We start from the raw sequence: 18,004 nt of genomic DNA on the forward strand, positions 1-18,004 counted from the left end.
AAGGATGGGGATTCCCTCCCGCTGTTAACACTGCTGCCCAGCACCTTAAGGAGGTGTCAGGAACAGGCAAGTAGCTGGTCTGTGCACTTTGAGGCTGAGGCCAGAGCTGGGCCTGGAGCACCACAAAGGCAGTACTGGGTTTCTGGGAAAAGGCAGTGGGTGTTAGCCCTTTTGGGAGATAGCTAATCCGCTCATACATGGACACCATCTTAGGGAGCTGGTCACTGAGAGCCTACCTTTTGAAGCCTGAGCATCATAAATGCCCCTTGAGGAATAGAGAGGGGTGTCATTTTACTTGAAATGGGCTGCTAAGGAGATTCAGTGAGTGGGCCAGGTAGGGGAGAGGGCCAGCAAGGACCAATTCCCTGCAGGCTTCTATTTGGGGGAAGGAGAGACGCTCTCTAGTTGCTCCTGCTGCTGCTGCTGCTACTTTCCCCCAACTCCCTAGGCAAAGGCTGTGGGACCTCCTGGGGAACTGGGGAGGCTGCCCCACAGGGTACCAGCTGGTGCCTACAGGTTAAGGCAAACAAGCCAGTAGAGCACATTGAAGAAAAAGAAGGTGACTGGGAAAATCACTCGCGAGTAGTTATCAAGGCGGTAGACATGGATGAAGAGGCGGCCCTGCTGCCAGGTGCTGCCCTCACAAGTGGGGACCGTGCAGCAGTACTTCTCGCACCACTTGCAACAGCCACCAGGGCGAGGGGTGCTGCCTGGCCTGACGGACTGCCGGGCTGGGCAAGATGGGCCCTCCTCTTCCTCACTCTCCTCTTCCTCACTTTCCTCCTCTTCCTCGGAGTCCTCAATGTCGCACACAAAAGCTTCCGGATGCTCGATGACACGGACACGGGAAGGGGTTGGGTCATGCGCATGGGCACGAGGCTGAAAGGAACAAGGGAAGAAGTCAGAATAAGGCAAGGGAAGGTGAACCAAGCCTAGGTGCTGCCTCAGGGTTTCCTGGAGATTCCGTCCTTGGCACACTGTTTCTTGCCCCCCCAGAATTCCCACCATCACATCAGAAAGTTTACTCAACTCCCCCCAAAGCCCCAGGTTACCCCCATCACTTGGTGAGCTGGCCACCCACGTGTCATGAGTCCTAGTGCCCTCACTTGCATGCCTCCGTACTCCAAAGCCTTGCCACCACTCCCATACCCAGCTCATACATGGCGAAGTTTCGGAGAACCACGGGGTGCTGTCCGGTTGTAGGTCAGGAAGTTGAGCACAGCAAACTCCATCAGAGCACAGAAGCAGAAGATGAAGCAGATCGCAATATAGAAATCCAAGGCTGTGATATAGGAGACACGTGGGAAATTCTTCCGGGAAAAGGTGCCCAAAGTGGTCATGGTGAGTACAGAAGTGATCCCTGTGAAAGCACAGGAATGGAGGTGGGCGGAGCTACTGCTCTATATATTACACTTTGGAAAGGACCCCTGAAAGTGCAATTCTGTGCCTCGTGTATGCCCACCTTACCCACTTACCTAAAGAAGTCCTGGCTGGAGCACAGTCTTTCTTGATCCAAAAGGAAATCCAGGAGATCATTGTGGTCACAGAAGAAGGAACATAGTTTTGAAAAGCCACAAAGCCAAACCTCCTGCTCACATTGAAGAAAAGCGTCATGACTACGTAATCGCCTGGAAGATATTTAAAAAATATCACTTCATTACAGCATTGCCATGAGGGTCTCCCACACGCAAGACATGCATATTAAGGGTCCTATTGTTCAGTTCATGGGATGCCCACCACGGTCCTAGGATAGAGGCACATTAATCCAATGCCACACACGGAGGATCAGAAGAAGCCCGAGAGAAGACTCACAACAAGACCCATGGTCAGTTAAGAGCTAAGCCAGGGCTAGAACCTTAATAACTTCTTTCTCAGTTCGCTGTCCCACATCCCACATCTGTCTTACCAGGGTGGGGGACAGAATAGTCAAATGAAAGCAGTAAAATCAGTTAGGCTTCTAGATATCAGAACCACACAGCTAATGTCCAGATGGCTGACTGAGGCCTTTACAACCACTGAGGTGCCATATCTAGTCTGCAGAATCATTGCTTTATATGTGCACTACTGACCCTTACAATGTATACTCTCAGGAAATGAACTAAAAGTGATCTGTGGTGGGGGAAGCACAGAAGCTATTCAGCCTCCTTCCTATACATTCATATGCTGGTGAAATGCCTTAGTTAGCACTGTTCCATCGATGGCCAAAAGAAATCACTTGCCTACCCCAAACCTCTGATGGTTCCCTGCTCCACAGGAGCTACAGAATCAAGTCTACACTCTGTAATCTGACACTAAAGGCTCACCACAACCTGGCTCCAACTGACATCTTACATGTACACCCTACTCTAAGCTAACCCCATCTACTCAGATTCCCTGAGATATCATGCATATATTTATAACAATATTCAAACCCTGGACTCCCTGTTCTTAGTCTATTACCCTAGCCCAAATTGAGTGTTTCAAGAAAATAGAAGAATTAGTTGAAAGTGAAAATTTCAGTCAGCCCTCTAGATGTCAGGTCTGCAGAGTATACATCCACAAGGCAGACTGAGGTCTTCGCATTCATTGGGTATCATGTCCTTGATGTTGGCTCTCAGCCTAGATAGTGATGGCTCCTACAGGACCTGATGACAACCTATATCTACAGTTGGCATCTTCTACTGTACATTTCATGTTGCCTTATACTCTGACACACCCATCCCAAACACTCTGCATGCTCACCATGACTCCAGGGATTTTGGAGTCTTTTCTGAGGCCAGAATATCTCTTTTTGCTCTCAACATCATGTTGGATTTATAATAGTTCAAATTCTGGCTCCTTAGTGAAGCTAAGCTCCAACTTTCCACCTCAGTGATGCTGTAGAATTCCCTGGCCTTGAGTTAGGTGGGTTTTTAAACCCCTTCACGACAGGGCTCATCTGAGCCCTGTTGCTACGCTCCTGCCCATCCATGCACAGCACAGCCTGGAACCTAGCAGATGCTCAACAACTCTTGCTACTTCCTGGCAACAGCTTTGTAAGGCATACTAGAACACTAACCTGTCCATGTGTCTTCCTATTTTAGAAAACAGATCACCTGCCCAGCAAGTCTGGGTATGTTGGGACTGAATGAGAAGAGCAGCCTTTCCTACTCACCTTGTCAGCACTGACACTCAAGGGGCAAGACTTCTCAGAATCTTCTGGAAAAAGGCAAGGAAGTAGCCTGGGGTCAGTTGAATACCTGTGTCCAGAATAGTAGCTTTGTGGATAGAACTCCTCCTCCAGGGCTGCTGCAGGGACCACTCGCACTTGCCTACTAGCCAGAATGTATTTATCAAGATCCTAGTTCCCTTGTCCTGGGGTCTTGACTGCAATTTAAGACAGCCCTACTCAGCTACAACCACTCCCCACAAAACTTTGCTGAGTTTATATATTCTTCTTACAACAAGATTTATTATTCTATCAGCTTTTTCATTTTATTTATTTCAGCAAAGAAGAACCTTCTCTACTTGTCAAGAGATGGGAATTTGTCTTTTAAGGCCAAGTGAAGGATATTAACATACACTTTCTTATTTCTGAGGAATGGAGGAGCATGGGTAAGGGAAAAAAAGATACCTGGGGCTAAGGAGCCAAAGGGGGAAAAAGCTAAAGATGCTTTCTGCTCTTATCTGCTTTAGCCAGACCACAGTTGGTCACTGCACTGTCAGAGGAACACAATCAAAAAGACTGTGTCCAGAGGACTGGGACTAGAAGGATGAGTGGAGCCAAAGCTTGAAGAACAAGGGGGAGGAAAAAGAACTACGGTTGTACAGTCTATACAAGAATATGACCCAGGGCTGGAACCATAATACTAGTTCTTTGATCTTGACCCTGTGGAAGACTGACTGGACTTACTGTAAGCTCAGTATTTCTAGGGAAAAAGAACTAAGTCTAATGGGTGGAAGTTCCAGAGACCCCAATTTCAGATGAACAGGGAGATTTTTCTGATGAACAGAATTGTCTAGAGAAGGAAGAAACTCCCTTGCGAGAAAGCAAAATCCTAATCATGGGTAAAAGTCTATCAAAAGCTCAACAGCCAACAGTGAAAGATGACTCACTCACTGGCGGCAAGGCTGGACTCTCTGAATGCCTCCTGAAGCAGAGATTCTCTGGTTGAAGGCCCAAGGTGGCCAGAGTAGCATGCTACCACTTCATTCTGAACCCTTAGGAGCTGAGTACATAAGTCTGTTCCAGATGGAGAGAACTGCCCAGGGACTGACTGAAAGAGTTTGGGTCCAGTCCCAAAGATAACTATGATACTGAAGAAACCATGATTCAAGATCAACTCATCTCTAGCAGAAGAGAAAGAAGCCCTTCTCCTTTCTCCCAAGAACCCTCTTCTCTCCCAAGGAGGACTGGTGCTTACCTATTGTCATTGCTTTGGTGATGATGCTGGCTCTGGGGCTTTGTAGTCACTAGGGCACCATTTTGAAACAATGCACAACCATCTACTAAACGGAACCACTAGTGACTTGAAAGCCCCTGGGCCTTGTCTCCTCTGCTGCTTTTTGATGATGGGTCCCCAACCTGTCTGGGGAAACTGAGGTGCAGAAAGGCAAGAGGCATGCCAATGGTTAGCTGGCAGAAGAGCAAGGGTCCTAAGTCAAAGGTAGTAATATTGTTTACCCAGAGCCCCCGAGAAAAAGGAAAGCATTTGTAAAGCAGCCCTCTGCCCCTGCCTAGTGTTGTGCAAGCAAAGCTCTAGCCAGATGAGCATGAGCTATCCCTCACCCAGTGACCAATTCAACAAGTAAAGAAAAAGCAGATTTTCCGCCTAGCCACATGGAAGCAAAGCAAGACGCTTCCCATGGCAAATGGCTGGTTGGGTGACTGGTTCCATCCGTATTCTGGCAACGATGAGGGCAGTGCCACCACTGCCCTGACTTGGTCAGTATGTGTGAAGAGGGTTTCCAGGGCTGCTCTGGGAGCAACGCTAGGGAGGTCCCTTGGCTCCTCATTCAGATCACCTAGGAACACAAGCAAAGACACTCACACCTAATTGGGAGCTAAAGTTTAAGAGACCCAGGACCCTCCCCTTTAGTCCTTGTTAGGGACAAGGTCAGAAAACCAGTGATCACCATGTCCACGTTGAATCCACCATGAAGTCTTTCACAGGAATCTGTGCGTATCAGACCTGCTCCTTTAAAATAAATGTGATACAGCAGCCACTGTAGCTGCTGAAACCTCCTCCATATTATCCCAGCCCTCACCTAGTTGATGACACAACTCAAGCCTCCACCTCCCATTAGGAAGGACTTTGCATCCCACTCAACTAGAACCACTTGGATTGCTTCTGAGTATGGAGAAGTCACATGACCTCCATTTCCCAAAGTCATCCAAGTAGGTCAGTTGTAACAAAGACTTCGAAACTGAAGGGTCTGCATGACAAACCTAGTTGCAAATTCTGACAGCAATAAAACTTAATCTACTTACCTACCCTCTCGGGGGCTTGGCAAAGCACTTACTTCTTTGCAGATGAGACTGAGATGTAGTTACAAAGTCTCAGTTTCCTCTGCAAACAGTTGTAAGTGCTTAGCATTTACAAAACAGGAGCCATGTTCTACAGTATTTTCATGGGATGATGACATAAGCATTTGGATGAATGGATGGCCACCTCCAGTCATCCCTACCACCCTCCTGGGCCTCTGCTGCCTAGCCCTGGCTCAAAGGCACACTTACCAGCTAGGGTTGTGATAGTTTCAGTCGTGTTGCTCACTCCTATAAAATCAAACTGGAAGAGCTTCCAGGAATTACTCTCATTGATTTCAAGCTTGAAATTTTCCCACTTGTAGATGATCTCATTCTCAGGATAGGAAACTGTAAGGCAACGTGGGAAGGAGAGTCATGTGAGACTGGGAAGCCCAGCTGAGGTCTCCACCAGCATGGTGTCTGACTCTGGCCTCACCAGCTGTGGGACCTTACCTCTCTTACCTCATTGCTGAAGTCCATCCAATAAGTGCATTTACTGAGCATTCCTCAGTACCACGCCCTGTGCTGGACATACAGAGACAAGCAAGGCAGGAGCCCTACTCTCAAGCATTCACATTTTATTGAGTAAGACAGTAAGTACACATCTGTAATTGTTGGAATACCTCTGAGAAGCCTCCGCCCGTGGGAGAGTGTGGAAACAAAGAAGGGAAAGATCAGTTGGGGACACACCCAGAAAAGATTCCAGAGAGTAGGTGACATTCCCAATAAGTCTTAAATATAAACATTCTCTGTATGGATGAGGCTGAAGGGGTGAGGATGGTGTTCTCTGCACAGGAAGGTGAAAATGCCTGATGTGTTATGGAAATGTCAAAAGTTCAGGATGGCTAGCCCACAGAGGGTGGATGAGGTATGTAGGAGTAGAGAGCAGGGGCCAGTTCATGAAGGGCCTTGAGGGCTATTCTAAGCAATTTGGAATTGATCGATGAGAGTTCAGGAACGATTTGAAACTAAGAAGTGACCTAGTCTAGATGATGCTTCAGCTAGGTCACTCTAGTTCTTATATGAGGATGGCCTGTTGACAGGGAGACCAGTTATGGGAGGCCAGTTCAGTAACCCGGGCACAATAAAATGAATGAAGGCAGGATTCGAAGCTGTGGCAGTGAGAATGCAGAGAAATAGGATCGACAGAGCTTCGGGAGGGAACACCAACAGGATGTGTTGATTGAATAGATGAGGAGGTGAAGGAGAAAGAAGCATCAAAGTTCTTGGCTTGGACAACTGAGTGGGTGATGGTGCCTTTCAATGAGACAAATGGGAACACAGAAGCAACACATCTGGCTTGGGGGTAGAGGTTCGGTGGAGACCATATAATTAGTTTTGGACACGTTCAGCTTCAAAGTGAAGATGTTGCAAAGTCCAAGTGGAATACGACAAAGACCTAAACCAAGGTAGTAGTGACAGTGGAGATGGAGAGCAGACATACTTGAGATACACTTCAGAGGCCGGTGACTGAGTTGAGGTGGGGTGGACAGGAGAGGGAGGAACCCAACGTGAAGCCCAGGTTAAGCAACACAGTATTGTTAGCAGGAAAGGAGATGAGGATGTATTGGGAGGCCCTGGACAACTTTGGCACCATCTTAGGGGAAAAAGCAGAGGCAGAAAAATGTAAAGGGAAAGGATGAGAAAAAGAAGGGGCCCAGCATGATGGCTCTGGGGCCCCAGAAACCTAAGAAGGTACTCACAGCTAGAGAAAGACAGAGGGCAAGAGTGAGAATCCATTGGAAATTTGAGCATGTGGAGTGAGCATCCAGCATCAATGGTCATCCTGGAAGGGAGAAAGGAGCCTCATTAGGCTGACCCTGAACACTTAGGTATCCACCCAGCTTGGGCCTGGGGACCACCACCAATGTGTGGCAATGGTGGGAGCTGAGACAAAGAGCTCAAAGGAGAGACAAAAAGAGAGGAAGAACAGCTTGGAAATATCTGGCTACTCTGGTCTCCACCATCAGAGAAACGTATGGACTAACTTAGATGGACTTTTGCTTCTTGCCCATCCCAGCTTCAAGGACCTGCCAACACTCTCCCACTCTTTATTGCCTCCCTGCCACCTTATCACCTGTACACAACCTTTCCCAGCCAGGCATTCAAGTACCCAGCCTGGTCTTAGGTATCTTTTCAACTGCTGTGTTGCTGCTCCGCCTGGACAATTCCACCACTGTGGACGTGTCTTTACATCCAGTGCCCACTTGGGGTGGAACTGTCCACACAACGCAGTCACTGTGCTACATTCTAGTTGGGGGAGCTCTGGACTTGGAGCCAAGTAACTAGATATCAGTCCAAGCTCTGCTACAAACTTGGTGTGTGGTCTTAAGCAATATCTTTCTATTTTGAGGCCTTAGTGTGTGTGTCAGTACATGAGGGGATTGAGCTCATGGTCTGGGAAAGCTGGAGGGGCCCTTAGAAGTATCATTCAGGATGAAACCTCTGTCCATGTTTCTTTGGCAAAAATTGTCAGGAGGGGAAGAAGAGTCTCAAGAGGCAAGACTCCAGAGGCTTGACATACCTGATTGTGTACAACACCTTGCCATCCTTGTGGATGCGGACCATCTGATTCGGCATGGTGATCGAATGCTCTTGGGTCCTCTTAGAATTCCTAAAAAAGGTGTCTGGGATCCATAACAGGCTCACCAAGTTGCCATTCAGAACAAAGCTTTCAAAGCTGCCATTGAAACGAAGGCGTTCATCATACCAAGTCTGGTAGAAGGTGATGTCAATGGTGTATTCCTGGTGGCAAGGATAGAAAAGCACACATTTGGGGCTGTGCAGGCAAAGAACATTCCCATGCCATCCTGTGATGGGCCTATCAAGTAGATAGGGACCCACTTAGGTTTGCACAGAGGAAAACAGCATGAGTTTGGCTGTAGGATGTTTTCTATTTCCAGGTATTCCCAAAAGAAAAAAACATTCCTGAATGAACAACAATCTGGGAAGATGCATTTAATCCAGAAACACACAGGTGATGGCGGCTTAATTGTACAGGCTGGGCTCATCACGTCACTACTCCCTTGTAGCAGGCCAACAGCCTCTCAGCCCCCATATTTCCATAGCAAATCAAAGATCTCAGGTCAAAATCATTCTAAACATTTACAAACAAACACACACACTTTTGACTGCATACAGTGAAGTTGCCCCTTTCAGCTTTTATTTGGGGAGCACAGATGTTAATTAACCCATGATTATTTGGTCTCTAGATATTGCATAGCCCATAAATTATTTTTTTTGAAGATAAGGATTCAATGTAATAAAACTTTACCACTCACAGACATGCAGAGGGAGGTAGTCTGAGGTTAGAGTAGCAACTAATTAAAGAAATTTTAAGGGATTGTAGTATTTAACCAAAACATTTACAGTCAGCCCTCTGTATCTGTGGGTTCCACATCTGCAGATTCAAACCCCCCCAAAAAATTCCAGAAAGTTCCAAAAAGCAAAACTTGAATTTGTCCCTCACTCGCAACTATTTACATAGCATTTACATTGTATTTGGTGTCATAAGTAATCTAGAGATGATTTAAAGTTTACAAGAGGACGTGCATAGGTTATATGTAAATACTACACCATTTTATATAAGGGACTTGAGCATCCTCAGATTTTGGTATCTGTGGAGGGTGGGAGGTGTCCTAGAACCAATCTGCAACATATTCTGAGGGAGGATTGTACTGAGAGTTTTCTATGTACCAGACACATGCTATGTGAACAAAATTCTCATGATTGGACTCTCAAGAAGCTTACAATTCTCATTAGCCCATAAATTATTAAACATCAAAAAGAATTTTTAATAGCAAGAAGCATGAGAAGCTAGAGATCTCACCACTGGTATTGAAGAGAGAAAAAACAGACTGTAATAGAACTGCAAGCAGCTGGAACAGCAAGTACCAGAACTATGCCAAGGTAGAACCTTGAGGGCTAGGCCAATCTCCTTTATTTTAGAGGTAGCAACACTGAGGGTCAGAGAGAAAGGAGCCTGTTCAAAGTCAAACAGTTAATGGGAACATACTGGCTCTGATGCTCAGAGCACCGTTACCATGGCCTTGCCCTGGGACGACCTTCACCCATCTTCCTCTCCAGTGCTTACTTCACTTGCTCCAAGAATCCCTTTAGGATCAAGGTCCAGTTTTCCTCTGCAGGACCCCTAGGTCTTTCCCCTGAGTTATCCTGCATCAAACAATGAACACCAACCAGAAACCCACAACCTGGGAGGTCTGTAGAACCCTCAGGGTGGGGATGCAGAGGGTCAATACAATCCCTGCTTGCCTTTGCTGATCAGGCCAAAAGGTGGTGAGAGCCACTGCAAAATTGCAGGGAGCCAGACCCCCAGGCCGAGAATGTTCCCTGGAGGAGTCCAGAGCATCACACAGGAAAAAGCTGGCAGCCTGGCTACCATTCACATGGGAGCCCCCAGCCCTGCCCTGCCCAGCCACACCAGCCTTCACAAGTGGCCTTCAGGGTGGCTCTGCAGTCCTAAGTGGCTGGCAGTTCCAAATTGGCCTACAGAACTTCTGGGTAGCCAGAGGAAGCCTTCCCCTCTACAATCCACGCCTGGCTCCTGCTCTATGTTAGAGTGTTTCAAATGAGCATTTAATTTCTATTTAACAAGATTCCAATTGTAACTTCACTACACATCAACTGATAACTAACGGTTCAGCTTTTCCCCAGTTTGACAAGGGGGCTTGTTTTCTCTCCCTGAGGACAAATTCTGTGCTCTACACAACCTCTGATTGACTGAAGGATGTTGGAACTCCTCCTCACCAAGCACTGGACTCTACAGAATCATCAGAGAAAAGTAGCCTGTACAAGGACTGGGACCTCCCACAGCTTTAAAGAACTATTTGGAACTATGTAGAAGGCCAGACTTCTCCGGGAAATTTAATACCACATGAGTGTTTGGAATGTTCTAAAGGCACTTGGCCCAGGCGATAGCACTATGTTACCGGCCAAAGAAAATCAAATTGTTGGCTCCTCTTTGGACAAGCTCTGTGTTGCATGCCAGGTTCGGTGACTGCTGGGTTATTAAACTGTATCTCTCAGGCTTGTCAGGTATCATCACTTCAGGTGAGACCAATGCTGCCAACATTAGTAGGCATAGAGCAAAGAGGGATAGGGTATTCAGCTACTGTGAGTGGGGCTGCTGCTCTGCTGCCACACAGGCTCTTGCAGATGATAGAAATAGGTTTCCCAAAATTATATCTTACGCAAATAGCAAGGAGCTGGTAGCCACAGATTTTCTACTACTCTTCAGGCCACTTTCTCCATCCCCCCACCAATGATCTGAAAGGTCCCTTTCCTATTAAGAGTAAACAGTGGTCATGATGGTGGACCAGAAGAACTCAACCTCTGGCTCAGAACCCAGCGTTTCTTAGTTTATCAACAATTTTAATCAAACTGATTGCTAAATTCATACTCACTTAGTGGTAAGCACATTGATAACAGCAAAGAGTAAATCTGACATCAAGGGAAGAGGAAAAAACGAGCTTTAAAATGTCAACAGAAACTCCAAAAGATCTGTCTCCTCTCATGTTTCTCTTCTTCCTTGTTATTTCCCAAAAGTTTGTGGCTTCCATCTTCAGCAGTTTTTCTCATGCTCTTGCTCACTCTAAGGGAAGCCACCTGCCACATTGTGAGCTGCCCTGTGGAGAGGCCCACATGGCAATGACTGTGGAAGGCCTACAGACAGCAGCCAGAGAAGAACTGAACCCTGCCAACAACCACGTGAGAACTTGGAAGTGGATCCTCCCTTAGTCGAGTCTTCAGATGAGACCCCAGCCCCAACTGACACCTTAACTGCAGCCTTGTGAGACCCTGAAACAGAGGACCCAGCTAAGTCATGCCTGGATTCCTAACCCACAGGAGCTGTGACCTAATGACTACTTGTCATTTTAAGACACTGTGTTTTAGGGTAATTTTTTTGCATAGCCATATATAAGTACATTGTGCCTCAAGAACTAGGCAGCCAAACAAAGCATCACAGTGGGAAACCCCACTCTTCCACTCAGCCTATGTAAACACCTTGATCCTCCATGAATATTTACTTACCTTTGAGTGTCTATTTGCAAGTGCCATCTCAGAGCCTAGACTCTGAGCTCACCCACTCACATGGTGCTTCTTGGGTACCAGTGTGTATGCTAAAACTGTGTCTGACTTGAGCCAGGTCAAGGATATGGCTGTGATGGAGTTGGTTGCCACAGCCTTCCTCATTATCAGGCTCCGCAGATGAAAGTAACATTTGCAGAACATCTTTTATAATTCGTTTGCTCAGCTAACATATACTGGGTCCCTGACATCAAGAAACCCATAGTTGAGAGAGCAAGGCAGACAGAGTACATAATTACAGTACAGTGAGGTAGAGGTCAGGTAAACAAGTGTGATATAAGTTGAAGGATAAGGTAGAAAATTGGAACAATGCCATCCCAAACTGGAAATAGCTTGAACAAAGGCTCAGAAGTACAAGATAGCCTGGGAACACTCATATGCTAGTGTGACTAGTGCATGTGGTCTCTAAAGGGGTGAAAAGAAATAAAAGTAGAGCCCTGGGTTGGCTCTAGCCATGGAGAGCCTTGACTGCTAGAGTGTGGGGTTGAACTTCATGCTTTAAGCAGGGTCAGGACTGCAGGAGGCACATCACTCAGGAGGCCAGGTTAGTAGGTAGATTGGGGGGGTAGGCAGGGACCTTGTGTTTTGTATATATCAAGTGGGAGATAATGGAGGCTAACTGGGGACAGTAGTGACACTGGAATGATAGCAGCAGAAAAGGAGACAAGGAACTAGGGCAAAATTAGAGAAACAGTCCTAGAGGAAGAGTTGGTAACTACAGGCTTAAGTCCAAAAAAAATCATTATCAGAAGAAAAGAGCCATGCCACTGTGTTGTTTAAAGTTGCTTTATTATTTTTATTTTGAATGAAAGACAGGAAGATACAGTCAGGATTCTGAAGGTCCTCTTCAGGCAGCAAGGGACTTGTCCCTTTCAGCCTCCTTCTCAAGTCCATGTTGGCTAAAATCTCTCCCCCGCAAAACTCTTGTTACAGACACACAGAAAAAACAAGTATGCGAAAGCCCCACTATAATCAAAGCTCAGTACTCACCATGTCCAGGATAGAGATAGGCCCAAGGGTGTTGACAGAGAGCTCGACAGTGACCACAGTGGGCCTCTCTGTAAAGTAAGCAGAAGTGGCAGAGGTTAAGTGTCAAACAGAAGCATGGGGCAGGGGAGGGTGTGGTCAGTGGGGAATAAAGGGGGTAAGGGTTGGACTACATGGTTTCAACATCCGATACCATTTCTTTCTTTATTCTTTCATGGCAAGACCCAATTCATAGACTGTTAAGAGCTGAACATACCTCGAAGGTCAATCACCTAGTCCAGTCATCTCATTTTAGAGTTGGACAAACTGAGGGTGAGAGAAGGGAAAAATCTAGACCAAGGTCAATGGCATTGCTGAGACTAGAGTTGACATCTCTTACTTGGCAGGTCAGCAACAGTTGTTCCCGCCCACATGCAGGGCACGATCACCTACACCCCAGGCCCATTCTCCACACTTAGGCCCTCAACCCTCCTCCCCTCCGGGGTGGGGGAGAACTCTGTTCTGCTACTCACCGCCAATGCCAGGGCGCAATTTGTAATCATAGTTATTCAAGATACCATCCAGGATTTCAGTGGCTGTTGGCATTTTGCCAAGTCTGTCATGGGTGTCAATAGCAGTGGGCTTTATTTCTTCAGGGGGGAGTTCCTTATCAGGAGCCTGGGGCTTGGGGCCATAGACATCATCATCACTGGCAGAGGGTCCCTCCTCTGATTCAACATGAGGTCCTTCAATCCTAGAACATAAAAACAAACAAGTGAAGCTCTGTCCTCCACTCCGTAGGGGACCCAGATGGTACCTCTTGGGACAGAAGCAAACCAAAATAAGCCTGCAACCCAGGGCATAGTTAAAGAGTGACTGGTAACAGTAAATTAAGAGCCAGTAACAGATTATTCTTGTGAATTTCTTCTAAAGCTGCTGCTCTCTGGGAACTTCCCATGCTATCCTTTTTTTTTAACGTTCATACTTTATTTTTAAAAAATCAATAACAAAAGCAAGTTCGAGATTTTAAAAGAATTTTTAACGTAAAATCAAGAGGGTATTGGTGTATGAGCTCTGGCCAATCAGCTGCCATTACTAGCCTTGGTCTTAGTCTGCCTGACTAGTGCCACCTGGGAGCAAATGGGCAGGCAGAGGGCCAGGATTGCTGAGGAATGCCCAGGAGAGCCACAGCACTCTCTCCCAGCGAGGGCTAGAACACTGGGAAAATTCTGCATTTCTTTGCTTTTGGGATACTCCATTGCATTGGAGTTGCGGGCTGGGGGTAGGGGAAGCTCTGAGCACTGAGAAAAGACAAAGACTGTCATTCAGGAAATAGATGGTCAACAGGAGTCCAACCTGACTGCCACAGCAATGCACCACAGCCAAAAAATAATATAAAGAATTAAACTAAAAATTTTTTAAAACTTAAAAAAGCCATCTGCTAATGTATGAAGCTCACCGATGGTGTTAGAAATCAGGGTCATGCTACCTTTGCTGGGAGGCAGTGAGGAAGGGGGCACCAGGGGGTGTCTTGATACCAGTGTGATCATTTTCTGACAACTCATCAGCCGTGCACTTATGATCTGAGCACTTTTCTGCATATATGTTCTAATTCAATAAAAAGTATTTTGAAATCTGCAAATATATGGACCTTATTTGAATCCTGATTTTAAAAGGCAAACCATAAAAAACAAAACAAACACAACAAAACAAAAATATATTTATGACACAATAAGGGAGATTTGAATACTGACTGGGTAGTTTCTTCAGCATGAAGAAGTTATTCTAAAAATTTTGGTGTGATAGTGGTATTTTATTATGTTTTTGAAGTCCTTATGATTAGAAATACATACTAAAATAATTGCATATGAAATGATACGATGTCTGAGATTTGCTTTAAAAGAATTTAAGCTGGAAATGGAGAGTGGGTGGGATACAGAGAAAATAAGACTGGCTATGAGTTGATAATTAATGAGGCTGGTGATGGGTACATGGAGATTCACTCTACTGTTCCCTGTACTTTTATATGTCTTTGAAAAAAAAATTATAATTAAAAGCTTTTTAAAAAGCCATCATCAAAATTAATCTGTGATGTTGGAAGGCAGGAGAGTGTTTTCCTTTAGGTGTACTTGGAGGGGGAATGTGGTGAAGCTTGTGAGGGGTGGGGGAGGGGACTGGCAATGTTCTATTTCCTGGTCTAGGTGCTGGTTACATGGGCATGTTTACTTTGTAAAAATCCACTCCTGATTTTTACACTTTTATATTCTGTTACACTTCCAAAATGATTTTATTTTTACAAAAGCAATCAGACAACTTGCTTCTTCAAATAAGGGGTTAACAGGGCAGGAGATGGGGGCACGGTCTCTGTACTGCAGACCAAGGAACTGCCAACTTGAGCAGCAAAATGCGTTTTCCTGCAGTATTTCAAGCTCTTAGAATTGCTTAACTGGCATACAGATGTGCCAAGTCTATGCCATTTCTTATGTCTGAAGTGGCTAATTCCCATTGTGGGCAAGGGAAGAACTGGGCTTGGGAAAAGCAGTTTCCGTTTCCAAATATCATATCCAGAGATGTCCTCTTTCCCTGAGGCTTTTCACCCAGTCCTCTGAGTAGATCATGCCAGCCACCGTGGGAGGGGAGGAGGGAGAACTAGGGAACTGGCACCCTGCAAAATGAGTGACTTGAATGGGAGCAAGGCATGATCAGGACTGGCACTGTTAGCCAAGACCACCCAAGAGCCTGCAATGACCCCTCCCAGAAGTCCAAAGCCAACAACAAAACCCCGAGGTTCGAGAGGCAAACAAACAAGCAAAGGCCCTAAGACCACCGAAGCCTTTCTGCTCCCAGACTACGTCTGCTATGAAAGTGAGATCAGAGGGTCTTGAGGTTGCTGTCATCCTACAAATAGCTTTTGTCAGTAAAAAATTTCAAATGAACAACAACAAAAAAAACACCCTCATCCTGGGATCCTTGGGGTTAAGGAGCTGCTGACAATGTATACCTTTCCTCAGCTAGCCATTAAGCCCACTTTCAAAGCTAGAAATAATAGAAAAGTGAAAACACTCGTGCACTGGACTAGTGGGATCTTTCCATGGGGGCTTTTCAGGCATCCACAATCCTCTAGATGTGATGATCTAAGATGGAGGTGAATTTCTGCAACCCCTCCCCCATGGAGGATGCTCAGTCAACTAGCTGGGGAGAGGGAAGGGACCATGAGAAGGGCCACTGGATTGTTTTTTTCCAAATCAGTCCTCTTTTTCGCCTTACAGATGGAGAAACTGAGGCCCAGGTGGGGGGAGGGGCTGTGCCCAAAGTCACACAAGTGATTTTAAGCTGAGCCTGGACCAGAGCGAGGTGGTTCAAGGTGGCCCTTGCCAGCACACCCCGCTGCCACCTCCCCAGCTCTTTAATGACATCACAGGTTGCCCTGCTGACACTGTCTGAATGTCAGTTACTGCAGCCCTTCCCCCTGGCTGGAAGGGTAGTTTCCATCACAACGGCCCCTCTTCTCTGCTGTTTTCCTCTCTGCTCCCTCTCCCTCCTTCTGCACCCCAGACCCCTCTTCTGCCCTAACCAGTCACCATGTCATCTCTCCCAACCAGTCCAATTCACATCTGGAGTGATGTGGATGACTGGAAATTCCTAGCACGCATTCAGAAATATTTACCAAGCCCCCTGATGAGGCCAGCCCCTCCACTCCCCAGTGCACCAATGAGTCAGCAGGGAGCCCCACAGCCCCTCCCTTAAGGAGCTAAAGCATTCTGGGGTGGGGAGAGAAGCCATCTCCCCTCTCCCCCTCCCCAAAATAGAAAAGCAACACAAGCGCAGTGACATGGAGGCTTCGAGAATGCTGGAAAGATCAGAAAGCTTAGGAACTTGTGACAGTTTGTGCCCAATGGGAAATCATCTCAAAAATATGAAGCAGTCATCTTCCACCCTCAAAAGCCAGAAATGCAGGGGACAACCTTCCTGGCAAAGTCCCAGGGCCAGAAGAAGGTGTGAGGGAAGCTGGCTGCTCAGAGGAAACCTGCTGCTAGTCTTTGGAAAAGCGGAGAGGTATTGAAGTGCAGGACCCAAACCACAGACCTAAGAGATTACTGTTTCTGGCCTCTGGCTCCCATCTGCCCAAGACCCAGCAGGGTGTCTGGGGGGATAAGGGCGGAAGAGGGAAGCTGGCGGCAGAGGGGGGATGCGGTGGACAGCTGGGGTGGGAACTCTTAGACGAAACCAGGGCTCCTGCCTGGGACTGGCACCAAGAGGAGCGGTGGGAAGGGAAGTAAGTAAAGTCAGAGTTGTCTGGCACAGTGCCTGGTACTCACTAGGCGCTCAGGGGGAAAAAAAAAAAATATATATATATATATATATATATATATATATATATTTTTTTTTTTTTTTCCGAACGAGAGGACAGACTAGCCAACACTCAAACATTTTAAGCGCAGTTTCCACCCACTGCCCGCACGACTTTCTGGGCGCCACCTTCCCAAAGTCCCCCCAGTCCCCAGAAGCGCGAGCCTGCCCTGGCCGCTCGCCTCTTCCCACAAAAGGCTCAGAAAGGGAGGGTCGTGCTCTCTCGTTCCCCGGCCGCCGCGGTGGTTTGGAGAGCGGGAGTCCCGAGGAGTAGGGGGAGGGGGGACAGGAGCGGCCAGGTGACAGGCGTCCCGTCTTCCTTCCTGGGAGCCCCTTCAGGGGCCCAGGGAGCCCGTCCTAGGGGGAGCGGTGTGGAGGCTGGCCGCGCGCGTCGAGGGGACGCGGGACCAGGCTAGACCGTGCGAGGGCCAGGGGCAGGGTGGGCGCGGGCCTCGAGGAACACGGGGTGCGGGGGTCTCAGGAGCCAGCCTCGCTCCCGGAGAGAGGGAGCTGGGCTCGGAGGGCTCCTGGGTCCTGGGTTGGAGACTTACCTCGACGGAAGGATTACGAACGTGCCCAGGAGGATCAGGAGAACTTTGGTCAACATCGTGGCGGGGACCGGCGCGACCACCTGTGCGGAGATCGCTGCGCAAGGTCTGGCTGCACTGAGCGCGGTGTGGAGGGTTTTGTTGGGCTCCAACTTTCACTCCTCCCACTTGCCCCGCCCCGCGCCCCCCATCCTGGCCCCGCCCCCTAAGCCCCGATGGAAATCTCCGACGACGTGTTTGCTGCTGCGGAGGGAGGGGTAGGCTCCAGCGGGCGTGGGGAGGAGGAGGGAGAGGAGGAAGGAGCCCTGTCGCCAAGGCCCCCCGCCCCCCGCCGCCACCACCGCAGCGCTGCCAGACAGCCAGGAGCGGGGGACGCGGGGGAGGGAGGAGGAGGCGAGCCTGCGGTGTTCGGGCCCCAGGCGGGGAAACCGGCGGCCCGCCGCTGCGGCTGGGAGAGAGGCTGCAGCCTGGGCCTGGCAGGGGCAAGGTGGGGGGCTGCGACCACCTCCAGCCCGCTGGTGCGCATTGGGGTCAGACTGTGGCTTCC

General features: G+C 47.9%; 1 protein-coding gene across 1 annotated transcript; it reads right to left on the reverse strand.

The window, feature by feature from the left end:
- Positions 1 to 286: 286 nt before the first annotated feature.
- GABRE (gamma-aminobutyric acid type A receptor subunit epsilon) lies at positions 287 to 17,516 on the reverse strand. The gene is made up of 9 exons (XM_061178847.1): positions 17,461 to 17,516; positions 13,093 to 13,313; positions 12,584 to 12,651; positions 8,010 to 8,230; positions 7,189 to 7,271; positions 5,696 to 5,833; positions 1,476 to 1,628; positions 1,161 to 1,360; positions 287 to 879 (listed from the first exon to the last, which is right to left on the reverse strand). Exons 1-9 carry the CDS (start codon positions 17,514 to 17,516, stop codon positions 511 to 513), a joined length of 1,509 nt encoding a protein of 502 aa, XP_061034830.1. The 3' UTR covers positions 287 to 510.
- Positions 17,517 to 18,004: the final 488 nt, after the last annotated feature.

Source organism: Eubalaena glacialis, chromosome X (assembly GCF_028564815.1).
Source record: "Eubalaena glacialis isolate mEubGla1 chromosome X, mEubGla1.1.hap2.+ XY, whole genome shotgun sequence".
Taxonomy (NCBI): Eukaryota; Metazoa; Chordata; class Mammalia; order Artiodactyla; family Balaenidae; genus Eubalaena; species Eubalaena glacialis.